General features: G+C 41.4%; 1 protein-coding gene across 1 annotated transcript in view; it reads right to left on the bottom strand.

The window, feature by feature from the left end:
* Positions 1-11304: 11304 nt before the first annotated feature.
* ALX4 (ALX homeobox 4) overlaps positions 11305-17417 on the bottom strand; it is a 73998-nt gene continuing 67885 nt past the window's right edge. Inside the window, exon 4 of the mRNA XM_088145753.1 lies at positions 11305-16750. Coding sequence (XP_088001879.1) covers positions 16427-16750 — 324 coding nt within the window. The 3' untranslated portion in view covers positions 11305-16426. The remainder of the gene's footprint in view (positions 16751-17417) is intronic.

Here is a 17417-nt window from a genome sequence, read left to right as displayed (position 1 = left end):
GGGGACAGATGATAGCGATGATGATTTTAAGTGTGTTATAATTTTGTGGTTCAGTGCCCAGAGTCCATTGGAAGTAGAATGGCCCAAAAATGCCATAAGATAAATTAAAAGGGGAAGATTAGGCAGAAGCTCTAAAAAAAAAAAATGGCTGGGTCCAGGGTAGGCTTCTTCAAGAGAGGGTGTAGTGCCACCTCCTTCAAAGCAGGCAGCATTAGCTCCTCCCAAGAAGCATTGACAATCTCCTGGATCCAGCAGCCTGAAGGAGTGTAAATGAAGCATACAGGTGGTGTTCATATCACGGAGAATCCTATCCACCCTCAGGTGATAATTTTACAGGACTCTGTCTTGCTCACCATTGTGGACTCTGCCCAAATGATGTGGGAGTGAATAGGAACCATTTAACGCATAAAAAAATCCACACATCCAGCATGCCGGCAGATACTTTGTCTTGCCCATCTTTCTCCAAAACGGTCCAGGTAACTCTGAACAGGGTTGCTGGGTGGGAATCTGCAGACACAGTAAGCACAAATAATTGACACTTTGCTGCTCCTACCACCACCAGGTAGGCTCAGACTTAATACTGCCTGGTTTAGTACCATTTACTAAAAATGGTCAAACTTTTTCACCACTATAGGTTTTTTTTCTAAACACTTCATCTTCCTTAGCACATTGGTAAAGTAGGGAGCTGTTTGGGATTGGCAATTGGGCAAAAGCACTCTCATCCAATGTTCTGGTTGTCTCCCTACCATGGGAATTAAGACACAACTGAGCTATTAAGACACAATATCCCTGCCCAAGTGCCTTCTGGCTCCCATAGGCATCCAGGGTAGACCAACCCAAGGGTCCAATTCCACATGCAGAGGGCAGGGCATCTGCTATGTGCAGCCTAACAAGGAAGACCACAGCAAATAATAGGTGTCAATGCCTTCCATATGGGAATCATCTCCAAAGTGAAGATCAGATCAAATGCGTGTGATGGGATTAATATTACTTAAAAGCCCATGAATGCCATGGGAACCATGAACTCACAAACTACACTGTAACACGGAGATTCCCCTGGGGCATGGATGTTGAAGTCCAAGAGCAGAAATCTCAGGAACTTCAACAGTCTCAAGATTCCATCCAGGGGCTCAGGAAGAGTTGTTCAATGGATGGTACGTGAACAGTGCCCCCAGCTTGTCCTTGTGGTCCAAGTCCATATGAAGGCATTCATAACTGGTCACCTGTGAGCAGCATTCTTTGCAATTGTCAATCTCCCCAATCACCACACTATCTCATCTCTCCAACTTTGGCGTTGCAGTTGATGCATGACTTGAAACTGGGAGGGCAAATCAACTGGGCTACATTCCCAATTGCTGTCATGGGTCAACCACCAGACATATCATGAATAGATGTGATTTTATTTCATGCAGCCCTGGCATTTACCGGTAACAAAATACAGTACTGTGAAAAAGTTTTAGGCAGGTGTGAAAAAATGCTGTAAAGTAAGAATGCTTTCAAAAATATATATTGTAATTGTCTATGTTTATCAATTTACAAAATGCAAAGTGACCAAACAGAAGAAAAACCCAAATCAAATCAATATCTGGTGTGACCACCCTTTGCCTTCAAAACAGCATCAATTCTTCTAGGTACGCTTGCACACAGTTTTTGAAGGAACTTGGCAGGTAGGTTGTTCCAAACACCTCGGAGAACTAACCACAGATCTCCTGTGGATGTAGGCTCAGATCCTCGGAGAACTAACCTCAGATCCTTCTGTTTCTTCATATAATCCCAGACAGACTCGATGTTGAGATCAGGGCTCTTTGGGGGCCAAACCATCACTTCCAGGACTCCTTGTTCTTTATGCTGAAGATAGTTCTTAATGACATTGGCTGTATGTTTGGGGTTGTCCTGCTGCAGAATAAATTTGGGCCCAATCACACTCCTCCCTGATGGTATGATATGATGGATAAGCATCTGCCTGTATTTCTCAGCATTGAGGACACTATTGATCCTGACCAAATCCCCAACTCCATTTGCAGAAATGCAGCTCCAAACTTGCAAGGAACCTCCACCATGCTTCGCTGTTGCCTGCAGACACTCATTATTGTACTGCTCTCAGCCCTTCGGCAAACAAACTGCCTCCTGCTACAGCCAAATATTTCAAATTTTGACTCACTGGTCCAGAGCCTTGCTGCCATTTTTCTGCACCCCAGTTCCTATGTTTTCATGCATAGTTGAGTCACTTAGCCTTGTTTCCATGTTGGAGGTATGGCTTTTTGGCCACAATTCTTCCATGAAGAGCACTTCTGGCCAGACTTCTCAGGACAGTAGATGGGTGTACTTGGGTTCCACTAGTTCTGTGCTGATGGCACTGCTGGACATCTTCTGATGTTGAAGGGAAGTAAGCATGATGTGTCTTCCATCTGCTGTGTTAAGTTTCCTTGGCCGACCACTGCATCTGCAGTTCTCAGCATTGCCTGTTTCTTTGTGCTTCTTCAAAAGAGCTTGAACAGCACATCTTGAAACCCCAGTCTGCTTTGAAATGTTTGCCTGGGAGAGACTTTGCTGATTCAGGATAACTACCTTGTGTCTTGTTGCTGTGCTCAGTCTTACCACAGTGTATGGCCTGTGACATGAAACTGTCTTCCACAACCTCACCTTAGTAGCAGTTTGGCTGTTCTTCACCCAGTTTTAAGCCTCCTACACAGCTGTTTCTGTTCCAGTTAATGACTGTGTTTCAACCTACATCTGAAATTGATGATCATTAGCACCTGCTTGGTATAATGGTTAATCATACAGCTGACTCTAATCCTACAAGATCCCTGACTTTGTGCAAGTGTAAGAATTGATGCTGGTTTGAAGGCAAAGGGTAGTCACACCAAATATTGATTTGATTTAGATTTCTCTTCTGTTTGCTCACTTTGCATTTTGTAAATTGATAAACATAAACAATTGCAATATATATTTTTGAAAGCATTCTGACTTTACAGCATTTTTTCACACCTGCCTAAAACCTTTGCACAGTGCTGTATATATTCTCAGTTGCTATCGTATTATGATAAATTATGTTCTAAAAATAAAAATTGGTCTTAAAAGGGGAAGCTTACTCTGTTTCAGTTACAGATAAATTATTTATCAGGCCTGTAACCAGTGCTCTTTGATCTCTTACAGCACATGCGTACATGCTTAGTTCTTTCCCAACTTTGCACCATCAGATAGCTTGGCCTTATAAATCCCACTGGCTGTCATTTTAGAAAAGGGTTAAAAAAAGAAGAATACCAGGCTACCTCATCTATCTACTGAAGAATTTGTATGATGAGCCAGAAAACCACATGTAGAATGAAATATGGAGCAACCAAATGGTTCAAAATTTGGAGTATTAAAGTTGTATATTGTCACTAATTTATATGCAGAATATATTGCGGGAAGTGCTACACTAGAAGCAATAGAAATTGGAATTAAAATTGCTATGAGAAACATAAGATCACATATATGCTGATGATAACCACCTTGAAGGCTGGAAGTGAGGAAGGTTTAAGGAATCTCTTGAAGGTGCATGAACAGAATATAGAATCTGGTCTGCTGCTTGGCATTTTATTATAATTTTATCTTTCTAGTCTCAAAAATTCACAAGGTTATTGACTGTAACCATGAAATAAAAAGACACTTGCTACTATTGTAGAATTGGCAGATTATAGCTCCAGTCTGTTCATTTTGAAGCCAATATTTTTGTTCCATCCCTTGTTATCTCTATGTTAGTTCAATTGCTGGACTTATACGACCTCATTTTCACAGGTTGGTACAGAAGCTGTTAATACTCAAGTGCCTTTATCACTTGGTTTCAGTCCTGGTTATACCAGCATAAAACTGGTGCATATTTTATTATGCCAGGCTGGATCATAACATTCAGAGGCAAGACATGAAGTAAGACTCCTCAGCCCTTTTTATATCCTGCTAACTTTTCTATCCTGGGGCAGGACTAGCAAACGAAGTAGCAGAAGTATAATTATACAGTCTAAGATCAAATTCCACAAATGGGTTGCTTTTGGTTAGAGAGACACATAGAAGAGGAAACATGTTCAACCAAATTCCAGATAGCAAAAAGGTTTCAGTTTTGTCCATCTCTCTTTGTCACACACACGCTCCACATAAATACTTTCATGAATAGACACTGCTTCTTGCAACAACTTGTTCTAGCACAGGGCTTTATATCAGCGGCTACCATATTCAGCTAGTGTTCATTAAAACCTGGCCTGGTTGCAAAGTCATTTGTGCATGCTGGGCTACTCACATGTAGATTTTCAATCCCCAGGAGCTCTCTCTGGGACCTCAGTGGAGTGCTAGCCCTCTTCATGAGCTTGTGGCTGGATGCTAATCTTGAGTAGAAGTCTGAGCCCAGATTTCCAAGCCATTGGGGACTGAGTGATCCTCACTTTGATCTTGTGTTAGAGTCTGGCTGAATTGCTGTGGAGGGCTTAGTTGGATGGCCCTTATTTGAGGTTATTAATCGCTACATTCACAACAAATAATTTTTTAGAAATGAAAAATATGGGCAAAACATGGCCTAAAGTAATCAGTCTCAGGTAATGTACTACTTAAGTATTACTTTACTTTCCCTGACTGGAAATGTTAGAAGATCACAAATCTCACAGCTCATATTTAACTTAGTTTCTTTTGAAGTTCTCAAAATCCAGGAATTATGGCTACTGAAATTAGTGGGACATAATCAGTTTATTATTTGGTTGTTTCTGATTTTTCATAACCCAATGGACATCATTTCAGGAGAATTGTTTGTGAGTAACTGCTTTTTTGAGTTCTTGTAAGCACATGCATTTGTCATCAATTCTAGTATCTAGTCATCTAGTCTTCATTTTATTGCCTTCAATTTTTCCAAGCATCAGGTTTTTTTCCAGTCCATTTAATTAACTTACCTGAACTTGGCTCAAAGATCCACATTTGCTAGAGAGTGAAAATTTATGGCAGTCTGATAAAGTAAGGGTAGAAAACTAGACACGTATGTGCAACAGCAAGACATTTTTAAGCATGTATTTTCTTACTCACAGAGCATATTATTTCTCAAGAAGGTCCCATGTTCCCTTGGCCACATCTTATTAAAAGAAAATGCAACTGAGCACTGGGAAAATATATTAGTTTGGAACTGGTTAAATTGTGAGAGTCACATGATTTTCCAAGGCACCAAGGAAAGAAAAACATTTAAACATCAACAAAAACTCACTCAAAATGGATGGTGAAAAGAGAGACTGGAGTTGTTCCCTCCCCTGGAGAAAAACACTACAGTGATGATAACTACTAATGTTAAATTCACTGCAGCATTGTGATTCTTCTTACTATAGAATGATAAGCAGGGCACAAGCTATACATTGTGTTTATTGTGCAATAATTACTACATAATAAGGGAATACATCTTTTTGCTTTCAGCGCAGCACATACTGACTAGGGGCTTCAGTGATAAACAGAAATGATGAATGCTACAAATGTATGCATGAAGCCATAAATCATGGGCTATGGGAACAATTAGTCCCCACCTGAATCCTGTAAATTGGCTTTAACACCTGAAGAAAAGAATTGCCCTGAGCGCTAATACATTCGGTGGTTTCAAGTGGATTTAGTTATTCCCCTAAGCTGTGATTTATAACTTTACATATTCTGCTTATCGATGGTTGAAGCCTTGATTCAGGCCAGTAATGTTCTTCCTAAGAATGGAATGAAAAACATCTGAGACTAAGTGCCACCCAACACCACAGGAAACATCTGAACCAAGATGGCGGTCCTTCATGGTAGCCAAAATTTGCCTTAAGCACTAGATAACAGTGCTAAGTTCTCAGACCATCTCTATTTTTTTATTGGGGTGAGTATGGTTGCTTTCAAACTTACTTGAGTTTGATGCTGTTTGGAATCACATGCCTTCTCTGTGTAATTTCAGTTCGGAACGAACTGCTGTTTTACAGATCTGCATCTGCTGATCTTCAGGATTCCATGGCCTGCCAGGTCCTTGCATTGGTTGTGCAGGAAAGTTGTGTTTCTCATTAAGAGGATAACGAATGGCAACATCTGAGACAATTAGCTGAAATGGAGCAGTGATGGCGAGTGGCTGAGGCATAATCCACTGGAGGAAACACAGCACAGCTCTGATAGGTATTCCCAGCAGAAATTCCCACAGGATTTCTGAGAAAGGATAGTGAATGGAGAGAGGCCCCTGTTTGCCAGCTTCATTTTCCGGAGTTGGTTCCAATAATTCCTCTCTGAATGTCCTTGACTTTATCCTCATTTGCCTTGATTGTCAGTTTGCTTGGAGTCAGAAGGAAAGTTTAACTCCTTCCTTGCCAGTGAAACACTTCTACAGTTTTTACTGGATATGTGGGAATGGAGACATTAGTGGCATCTGTGGGCTGATACTTTTATTTGATCTTAAGAGGTCTTTGGGGAGTGGAGTACAAGGGGGTGTGCTATTAAATGAGCTACTACTAAATTTCATTAATGACACAGAAAATAATTTTCATCAACAAGCCTTTCTGTTCACATGAGTGGACAAAAATGACTTTGCTGAAACCCAGCACTCTGAGTCATCCCGTATGGGGGTGGAGGGTCCCTACAATACAAATATAGCAGATGTGGTATTCTTGAAACTGAAGTGTGAATCCTTTCAGCATTTTCAGTGCAGGTCAATGTAACATCAACAGGGTGGGTTGATTATTATTATTCCAAATTTCATCCGATGTTGGATCTTCTACAGCAAGGTTCCTCAACCTTGGTGACTTGAAGATGTGTGGACTTCAACTCCCAGAATTCCCCAGCCAGTGTGCTGGCTTGGGAATTCTGGGAGTTGAAGTCCACACATCTTCAAGTCACCAAGGTTGAGGAACCCTGTTCTGCAGTGAATGATCGGACTGGCTGCAAATATGAATGACCTGTAAGCAGCATGAAAAAAGAAAGAATTGAGAAGCTTTTCTTGGCATCTACAGAAAAGAGAGCTGGGCAGCAAAGACTACTGTACATTCTAAAGGTATAAAATCGGTGAAGTTGCCTAGCATCTCTATGGTGTTAAAAAGGAAATAACTAGAATAATTCTCATTCTATTATATTGTGTACATTTGTACTGTACACAGTAAAATAACTAGAGGTCTCCACAGGATTGAAGCCCAGCTGTAAATGGAAAGTGAGGGTATCAGCCTCTTACTCTTACTTGCCTTAAATTAAATACAACACTAACCCAGAGTCTCTTTAAAGCAGGGTTCCTCAACCTCAGCAACTTTAAGATGGGTGGACTTGCACTCCCAGAATTCCCCAACCAGCACACTGGCTGGGGAATTCTGGGAGTTGAAGTCCACACACCTTAAAGTTGCTGAGGTTGAGGAACCCTGCTTTAAAGAGAGGTTTGCCACTCTCTCATATAAATAACAGCTATGATCCTCTCTAGATGTGCATTATTAAATACTGCTTTTCCATAATGAAATTTCACACCATGACTAAATGGGGTTCAGGCTACCAAATAACTCACTAAAGTAAAAAGTCTGTTGGATTTTGAGTTAGTGTCCCCGCTCTTTGCCCATATTTTGCTTCTAACTTTCCCTGCAAGTATATACTGTAGGAGATTCAGATGACATTCCCATATCCTTTCTGGCTGTAAGAGAGTAGCCATATAGCCATAAAGATAGCCCCACATTCATGGCCAATACAGCCTACATCGATTCCCTCCCCTGGTCTCTTATGTTTATCATGCCTAACCTTTGCAAGACTTCGAGGAATCAGAGGTCTTGGCCAGGCATTAAATAAAGTTAATTCCGGTCAGTGGCACCCCTGGATCTGGTTATTTGTGAGTACAGTGGGCTATTATGCCACTGTTAAAGCTCTGACAGCTTGAAAAATCTCAGCCCGCTATCATATAGGGGTAGGGGTTGATGAAAATGTGTTTTTAAAAACTGTCACATGATCTTGAATAAGTTCAGAGCCAACCCTCTCTCAGTGCCAGATGTTTGCTTCCTTTGAAACTGTGCTTCTATATAAAACTCTCAATCAGTTTGGCCCCACAATACTTTATCCTAGAACCTCATTGTGAGCTCCAAGACAAAGCTTCCCTTAATACCATCTTTCTTGGTCCTACAATAGAATTAACTGGTAAAATTCCCCACGATTGTCCTATGTCTGAGAATATTCCTTCTTGGGAGGAGTGTACTCTCTAGGCCAGTGTTTCTCAACCTTAGCAACTTTAAGGTGTCTGGACTTCAACTCCAATTCCCCAGCCAGCACACTGGCTGGGAAATTCTGGGAGTTGAAGTCCACACACCTTAAAGTTGCTAAGGTTGAGAAACACTACTCTAGGCATATCTGTGCTTACCATTTAGGCTGCTCCTGTCCTGTACTCATGCCAGCTTGACTCTAAGCTGGTCTAAGAAAATCCTGTCCAGATGGAGGCACTTTGGCAACAGCTTGTGAGGAATTCTGTCTCGACTCCTGGACTCTGCTGTGATCTCCCATTCATCCTTCTTTTCCAGGGAAGTGACTGCCAAAGGATTTCCTCTAGGTGTGCGTGCCTGTGTACATAAATCTATCTATCTATCTATCTATCTATCTATCTATCTATCTATCTATCTATCTATCTATCTATCTAGATATAAACTACCCTCTCTCTCTGAAGATACAGATTGTACACATACACATAGTTATCTTAAAAGATTTAAGCATCAAAATGCAGATACATGCATTCTTTTCTTCTTTAAAAAAAATCCTTTCTTTCCAGCATGCACTCTAATTGTTTTTATACTTCCCTTTACTAGCACTCTGAAACAGCACAGTGATTATGATTTTTTTTTTCTTAAAGTCCAGGGGAAAACTACTCAAGGAAAAAAGTCAGGTTTTTGTATGTTTGTTTTAAAGTTTCTGCCAGATTTCAGATGGGTAACGTCCTCTATGTTAAATGAAGATCTTAACTATTACAGTATGCTATTTCAGCAATACTGGTAAGGGAGGAATGGAAATGCGTGGTAAGCATTGGCTCAGTTAACCTGCAACCAATTGCTGTAGCCCACATAGGAAGTAGCATTTGAGGTGACAGTGCAGAGAAAGGTGTACTTCAGTAAACATGCCCTAAGGTCCCTTTGAGGGTCAGTGGTGGATTGTCCTTTCTGTCCTCCAGAAACTGGTGTCCATCTGTTCTGGGAATGGAACAACTGGGCTGTGTGTGAAAGTTCTTTATCTCAGAGACTGGGGTGGAAGGAGGTCTTGGACTATACCATTTGAACTAGGCACGGGGGAGTGAATGCCTATTCTTGCTGTGCTATGAATTTACGGAATTGTTTTACTATGTCTTTAATGCTTCTGTTCCTTTAGGATGATGCAGCTGCTCTTATTCTCCTGTCCTGGTCCTGCAGTTTCTTATACAATATAGTTTATGCTCAATCTCCTCTACCTTGGTGTTCTCCAGCCTCTACTGTATACCTTGCTGTCTAGGAATTATGGAATTATGTGGTGTATTTTATGGGATTTATTCAATCCATCTAAAGAACATTAAACTAGGAAAAACTGGCATTGTTATTAAACCATGGAACTGGAAATGCCACATTTTCTATTTAGTTTGCTGGGTGGGAGGGTTGTTTATATATTTACATTTGTTATCCATCCACTGGCTTAGCAAACCATTCTTTCTTTATGGCTTTAATCCAGTAGTATAACTGAGCTATCCATGTTTTCTGGTAGGTTCTGAGTAGGTAAAATTCCAGTGATAACCTAATAGGGATTGTCACATAATCACTTAATAGCAGTGATTGTCATGGTTGATCAAAATTCAACATAGAATTTAAAAAGCCACATAGATAAATTCAGGTTCCCATGAGAGAGGGTTGGTGTGATAAAATCCAAGGCATATGGAGAAAAGAATTGGATGCCCCTTCTAAATCAGAGTTTATAACTGAGAGAATGAAGTCCCATCTAGTGATAAAATCCAGTCATTTTCTTCTTTCTATTGCTAACACGTCACCCTCTCCTAAGGTTTTTTTTTTTTACTTTCTAATCCAATCAACCTCCCTGTATTCTCTAGAAGTCTCCCATCCAAATCCTAACCAGTCTCAGTCCTGCTTAAGCTTCCAATCCTAGACAAAGTTAATTAGGTGCTGCAAATCAAGGACGAGACCAAAAGACCATTCACTAAGCTTTGTGTTATGCTAATAGGAGATATTAATTAACAGCTATCCTTTTTTTGTCCAAGGGCAATGGTACAGAGAGTCACAAGAAGACCCATTAGTGGCTCAACTGAGTGTCTGAATTTATCCAGGTAGGTGAGAATGAGCAAGAAAGAGGCAGCCTTCCAGTCCGTCAGCTTTGTGTATTGATTAAAGGAGGATTGGTAGGGAGGGAAAGGAATAATTCTCCCAGCCAATTCTCTCAGGCAGACTAACCCAAGCCAGTTTTATCACACCTATGTAACCCATATGGGAACAACCTTCCACACAACTGGCCAAGGTAGAAAGATGTGTTTCCACATGGCATTCTTGATCTAAGGTGGTCAGATGCTTTTAGTCATTCCTATCCAAGGCCAGTCCAGTAGACGCAACAGCATGGGCAAGTATGGCCCTATGATGACTTCTGGAGGAGAACCTAATGGAAAATAATGGTCAAAAGTGGTTAGCTGTGTAATGTTTCAAAGGAGAGTCCTGAGAATAGACACCTATCTTATTTTTAGTCTCTAATGCCAGATTTGTCTCTTAAAAAATGAATAAGCAAACCAACCTTGTCACGTTTCCAAGGACACACGTATTTTGGAATACTGACTTGAGAATACCAATGCCACCTCCATATCCTATGCCACATCTTTGAAAAATAGTTTTGTGATCAGATCTTCCCTTAATTTACCAGCAGTCTAATTTTCAGCCACATATTGGCTGCTCTGACTTTGCCTCTAGGATGTTCTCATCATTGCTTCTTGGTTCCTAAGACTCTCTAGAGGCAGCGAGTCCGTGAGCTGCCACCTGTTGTTAATCTAGCCTTGTTTAATCCATTCTGCTCTGTGTCAGCAGTTCAAAAGGGCACTGTTAGTATTTTTTGCCAACTTCAATTAACATGAGATTTTGGAGCCCCCCCCCCTTCCCCCCGATCGCATTTCATTTGCTATGAGTCAGGCACAAAATAGACAGATTTCAGTTCAGAGCAGAGCAGAGACAGTTTATTGCAACTAAGAATGACAACAATAATAATATTTATGTGGCTCTCCCCTGTCTGTGCTCTGGATGTTTGCTCATTCTTTTCCAGCAATTTTTTGTCCGTTTAATTTTTGTTTGCAGCACTAAAAAAAATTAACCATACTGCCACCCTCAGCTCTAGGATAGGAAAAGATGATACAAGCAATAATTTATTTTCCCCAAAAATTAAAGGAAAAAAAGAGCAAGAAAGAAAGACAAGGTACAAAGCAATTTGTTCTTTTTTTTAATATTACAATGTAATGAATTCGCAGTACATATCTGTATAGGCAGTAACATTGTATGGCACAACCTCACACTGCAATTTTGTAGGCTTTCCTCCCAATCCATTGCTTTATTCATCAACATTTTTTGAATGTATATTTTAATATATTCTGCCTCAGGCCATAAAGCTAAAGGAAAAAAAAAAGTTGCATTTATACAAGGTTACAATATTTTACAACAATGCAATTGACTGAGGTTTCTTTTCTTATGATTTTTTTTCTCCCATTCTCCCTGTCAGTCACTGCACACCCCAAAACAGATATATTATTACACATTGAAAACTGCCCTTCAAGATCAGTAGTACGAAAGTCCTAGCACTATCTATGTCTGTGGAAGGAGGACTGGATAGCAGATTACCCCCAATTTGCTGTCAAGAGTTGGGGCAGGATGAAATGGGCCACACCTTGCCTTCCCTGTAATACCAGCCATGAAGCTGAAAGCCGTGAAAAAGCTTTCATCGAGGTTCCATTTGGGCTGATTTTTTCTGAAAAAAAATTACAAACATTTGCTTTTTTCCTGTGTCAGTCAAAGCAGCAAAATAAACAAAGTTCTCAGCAGCTGTGTCTTGCTGATTATTTTTTCAAACCATTTTCCAGGAAACTACCTTTTTTCACTGTTGTTTGTTTTCAAAATGCTTTGCAATGAAACCTTGGTGTATGATGAGACAAGGCAAAATTATTAAAGGAGTGAAGGGGGGGAAAAAAGATACAGGAATGCCCTGTAAAAGAAAAAAGGAAAAAAAAATAACCCCCTTCATTTAGCCCATGCTGTGTTGCCTTGACCAGCAACTCATTTACCAATGGAATGGAAAACAGGGTACGCCCACCTTTCCTTATCCCCCAAGGAAATGTCTTCTTGATTGCTCCCTGCACACAACTTCCTGGGTTCTAGCTTGGCAATTGAAGACCAACTGCTACTGTTCAGGCATCCAAAAAGCCTCTGGTGCTTGCTACCAGTATTCAACTCTTGTGCTGTGCCTATTAATGGAATTCTCTTGTTTAGGATGCATTTCAACAAAAAGTTTCCACTGAAGTTACAGTACAGGTAAATGCTATGTTTGATATCATGTGCACACACACACAACCCCCCATGGTAATCCTATGTTGCTTTTTCCTCCTCTTCCCATGTTTCTCATATGTAAACATACCATTTCTTTGTCCATCCACCACTGTCAGCCAGTGGCATGGAGTGAGGGGCAAAAACAGCCCTAGGTAATTCTGCCTACTAATGAGAGGAAGGAGGAGACTTAACACAATGGCTTATTCCATCATTGGTTTTTCAAGGAATTGATACATACAGTACTATATTGGGTTGAACATGATACAGATCCTGAAACACCTTCTGAAGTATATGTTACTGATGTACACTTGAACCATTCACATTCAAAGCCACTTGGGAATTGACATTGACATGAGATGAACAGCTAGTAAAAAAACTTAGCCAAAAATATTTTTGCCTGCTTTAGGCCTTTGAAAAGTCCCGTGCAACTACATGGCAGTTTTAGGGGCTGCTGACTTAGCATGAACAGCTAAAGTAGCTGCATGATTCTATTTCCAGTCCTCTTTTACCAACTGAAAACAAAGAACATTGGAGAGAGCTAGTACACTATCTCCCTGTTATGAGCAATCCTCTCCTTCACCTAAAAGATGGCAAACTTAGCTGTTATATAATAAACATGCCTGGAGCCAGCATGCACATAAATGTGTTTTCCTAGGTATGCACACTCAGGAACACAAAAACATGATTAGACATGGATCATGTCTATTATACAATCATGTCATCCCTTGCTTGAGACTTCAGGGTCTAATTCTCAAGGATAGCCTTAAAATCATTTGATGGCTCAATGTTCTCCGGTCATGGGAGGTAGTGATCACTGCCTGGGATTGTTCAATCTTGATTTCATAGATTAAAAGGGGTACAAAGCAAACACGTTTTTTTGTTTTTTTTTACAATCTTTATACACAGCATAACGTGTAAAAGTGTTGCATTCTTATTCTAGGAGCACCTTAAATGCCTTTCTGAAGGTAGCACTTCTATTGATATCTTACTGCATTTTCTTCATACTTACCCCACAGGGCAACAAGTCTAATGATGTTTTGCATTCCCACTGATTCCAATGGAATTTAAAAGTATTTACCAGATTTTTTTCAATGATCTTTAACTGTTTGTAGGAAAACGCAACAGTTAAAGTTAACTTTTAATGGTCTTTAACTGCTATTAGGAAAATGCTACAGTTAAAGCATGGCTTTAGTCATATTTGTTCCTCAAAGCCTATTTGCAGCACCCTAGGGGCATTTTCAGGATATATGAGAATAAATGCATCTGTATTACATGTGCATTGGTGTGTGTTACGTGCAAAAATTGTGAACAAATGTCTGATGTGTGAGAATGTTATATGTGGGTCTGTATGAAAGAAAGACTGTGAGGGGGTCTTCTTCTTCGTCATCATCACAGCAAATCTACTCATGTTTGCCATGCAGACTTCATAAAGTTTCCTATAAGTCAGCGTGGCTCTTGACTTGCAAAATGCTTCTGGTCTCTCTTCCCTAAAGGAAAAAAGTGTAGGCCTTTTTCCTCTGCATGCTATAGGCAGACTTATTACCATAGCTAGTCAGAAGTACTGGGGCTCCTAAGAAATGTTCCGAGGTGCTGGGGTTAAGAACGTACGTGGGAAGGGGAGTAACCCTCAAGTACGTTCTACCTCATTCTTATAAACTGAATGCATCCTCTCTCTTGCTCGCTCTTCAGATTTGCCACGGGTTTCTCTCCTTCTGGGGTTCTATGTGCTTGCTGTGGTACACGTGTTTCTTGACAGGCGTGCCCAGCTGTAGGCTTCCCATTCCAGGATGAATTGTATGTGCACGTTCATGACTCTGTGGCCACCTGCAGGTCAGAATGCTGGTGGGCGCTCATGCCCTGGAAGGCCTGCTTTTGTTCTGAAGCCCATTCAAATCTATCTGAATTATAAAGTCTGCAGAGCCACTGCTCGCCAGAAAAGGAAAGATCAGTAGTTACTAACCCAGTAAACACCTCTTAAACACCAGTTAGACGATTTCAAGCATTAAGTTTCTCTCCTCTAGTGGATGTGAATTGTTGTTTGAGAAACCACAAAACCCAAGCACCATTTCAGCTTTTTGAAAAGAATCTCAGCTGGCTGGACCCAAATCCTCTTTGATTCTTTTTTAAAGAGGGCAAACATGTGGAAATTGGGAAGTTGCCATTATCCTGATGAATGGGAACAACATGAGGCAGGCCTGTGTCTGCTACTTGGCTTTGGGGGGGAAAGCAAAAGAATTTCCAGCTAAGGAAAAAAAACCTCTTGCTTTATTTCTTCAAGATAGGCCTTTGAGTTATCTCCACTGATTTGGAAGGAGCTGGTGTTAAAGAAGGAATAATTTGATAGGGACACCAGAAAGGCAGTATTTGAAGTGGGTTATTGCCCACGGCAGTCTTCCTACAATCCCTTTGGAACCACGGAGCTCTCTAGTTATTATCCAGAAGCTTGTATATGAAATATCAGTCTAAGAAGAGAAAATCCTATAAATTGGTCTTCTTTCAGAACTGAGTGTACTGCAAGAGCAGACCAGTGCAGGAAATTAGGGAGACATTTTCCTTTATTGCCCAGATTTCTCCCAGTTTTGTTCTTCATTGAAACCAATCATCAGGCTATGGTTAGGTAGCACTTAATTTATGGATAACATCTCCCACAACTGATTTGTTGATGTTGCAATAAACGTGTTTGTATGATGGGGAAGTGGTACCAAAGTGTTCCAAATACTAGGCACCAGATTAAAAAAATGTTGATTTGGATTACACCAGCCCAGGAGTCCTTGGCTTGCTGTTTGAATTAGCTCATGGGGTTATGACTACAAAGTGACACCATGGGGACAAACCTTTCTCTTTGTAATTTCTGTTTAGGGACAGTATATTCTTAGCTTGCTTTTCATTGAACCCATGGTTGACTCATGCCTTCATTGCTGCACCCCTTGGATAGAACAGGAGATTGAAGGGGTGGCAGGGAGGAAAATAACAGGATAAAAGGAAAATTACAAAAAGCAACTCAGCAACTCACACAATTCATGTGGAAGATAAGGTGTGGACCAACTTCCAGCTGCAGTATGGCAACTTTGCTATAAATACCTGAATCAGGACACCTTCTACTCAGAATAGACCCATTCTTCCCAGGCTTTGGCACCAGCCATCTGCAGTGATAGCAACCACATGCTTTGTTGCTAGGGATCATAAACCTGTCTGTTACATTAAAATACGATGGATTAAAAAGAGCTCACATGGGAGCATTTAGCCAGACATTGTGGGCTGGTCTTTGTTTGTTTTCTTGTTTGTTTGTTTGTTTGTTTGACAGAGAGAGAGAGAGATCAGATGAACTTCCAGATGGATAGCTCCTAATGCTACCAGTCAAGAGAGCCCATGCAGCTATTTCTTCTCCCCCTCTTTAAAAGACTTTCTGTAGTCAAAAATGAGAGAGAGAGAGAGAGAGAGAGAGAGAGAATGTGAATGTCATGGGAAAATACAGGATTTCAAAAGAAAGATAGCACTCTCTGGAATCCTACCCCCCACCTGGTAATTCTGTGAAAAAGGCAAACAATTGCATGATGGAAGCCTTGGTGGGAGGCAGCTCTCATGTTAGATAGAGCAGGAACGGCAAACTGGCAATCAGGAGAACCACAGCATGAGGGGAGTAGAAAACTCAAGTTTGTCTGATGCAGGAGAAACATCCCCCCTTGGCTTCCACATTCCTGTTCCTGGGGAGGGGGAAAACAGGCCTACATGCTTAAAACACTCCAAATACGGCAATATGCACAATGCCATTATCCCTAAGGAAGCGAAAAGTGCTGCATTCAGACCTCTGAGGAGGGCGCACACTGCCCCAAGTCCAAGAGCGGAGGGTTTGGGTCAACGGTCCTGCTTGAGTTGTCCGTTTCTCGAGGGCAAAAGCGGCAGCCCTGTCATGTTGCCCACGATATGGCAGCACTGTGCTCCTTGGCTTTCATCCGCAGGGCTGCAATGCTGGAAGACTTGCGGTCGGGCTCGCCGTTCAGCTCGTAACCATTGATGCTGGGGCTGATGCCGGCACTGCCAAAGAGGCTGCCCATGTGTGTCTGCCCCACGTGGCTGCCGGGACCCGAGACGCTCAGGAATTCGGAGACTCCTCCAGTGGAGTGGGGATGAGCATGGGGGGACATGCAGGAGGGCACCGAGTCACAGGGCACTACACAGGCAGGCACAGGGGAGGCAGCACCGTTGTTGCCGATCCAGGAAGGGTTCTGTATCTGAGATGGAGCAGAGCGGGGAGGGAAGGAAAGAAAGAAAACAAAAGGAAAGGAAAGGAAAGACACCAGTTAGTTCGTATTGGCTCCTCCCATGCTACAAAGGCAAAGAACAGGGCCTTCCTAAAGGTGTGGATGGATTGTGCACTTACTCTAATACATCTCTCTTGCTCAGTCAAGCCAGCCCCATCCAGTGTAATAAGAGAAGCATGTAAGAGTCTTCTTTAGTGTTGAGGGTGTAAGAGATGGATGAACCCAGAGGAATTTGGGAATTCAGGGGGAATTTAGTCCTAATAAACAGGTTTAGCCTTAGTCAAACAGACTTCATTATAGTATTAGGATGCAACAGCACAGAATAGATAAGCAAACACCGCTATTGCTTACCCAGATGCAAGGGTGCAATCTGGTTGTGGTAGAACTACACACCACACCGTGAAACAGCTGCCATAGAAACAGGGCAAGTGCTATAGTGGGTTACTATAGAAATGCCATTATTATACACATGGGCAAACTTGGGGGGGATTTCCCACTTGCTCAGAAATATGTAAATGACCAAATGCGGATTAGCCAATGCCACTGCACAGTTTGAAAGGCCTTGTGTGAAATTGACTATACAGGTAGTCCTCATTTACCAACTGCCTCATTAGTGACTGTTCAAAGTTATGATGGA

The sequence above is a fragment of the Python bivittatus genome, unplaced genomic scaffold, assembly GCF_059951505.1.
Source record: "Python bivittatus isolate LINGU-HERP-01145 unplaced genomic scaffold, Pbiv_v1 ctg000480_np1212, whole genome shotgun sequence".
NCBI lineage: Eukaryota > Metazoa > Chordata > Lepidosauria > Squamata > Pythonidae > Python > Python bivittatus.
This window is presented reverse-complemented; position numbering and strand designations above follow the sequence as displayed.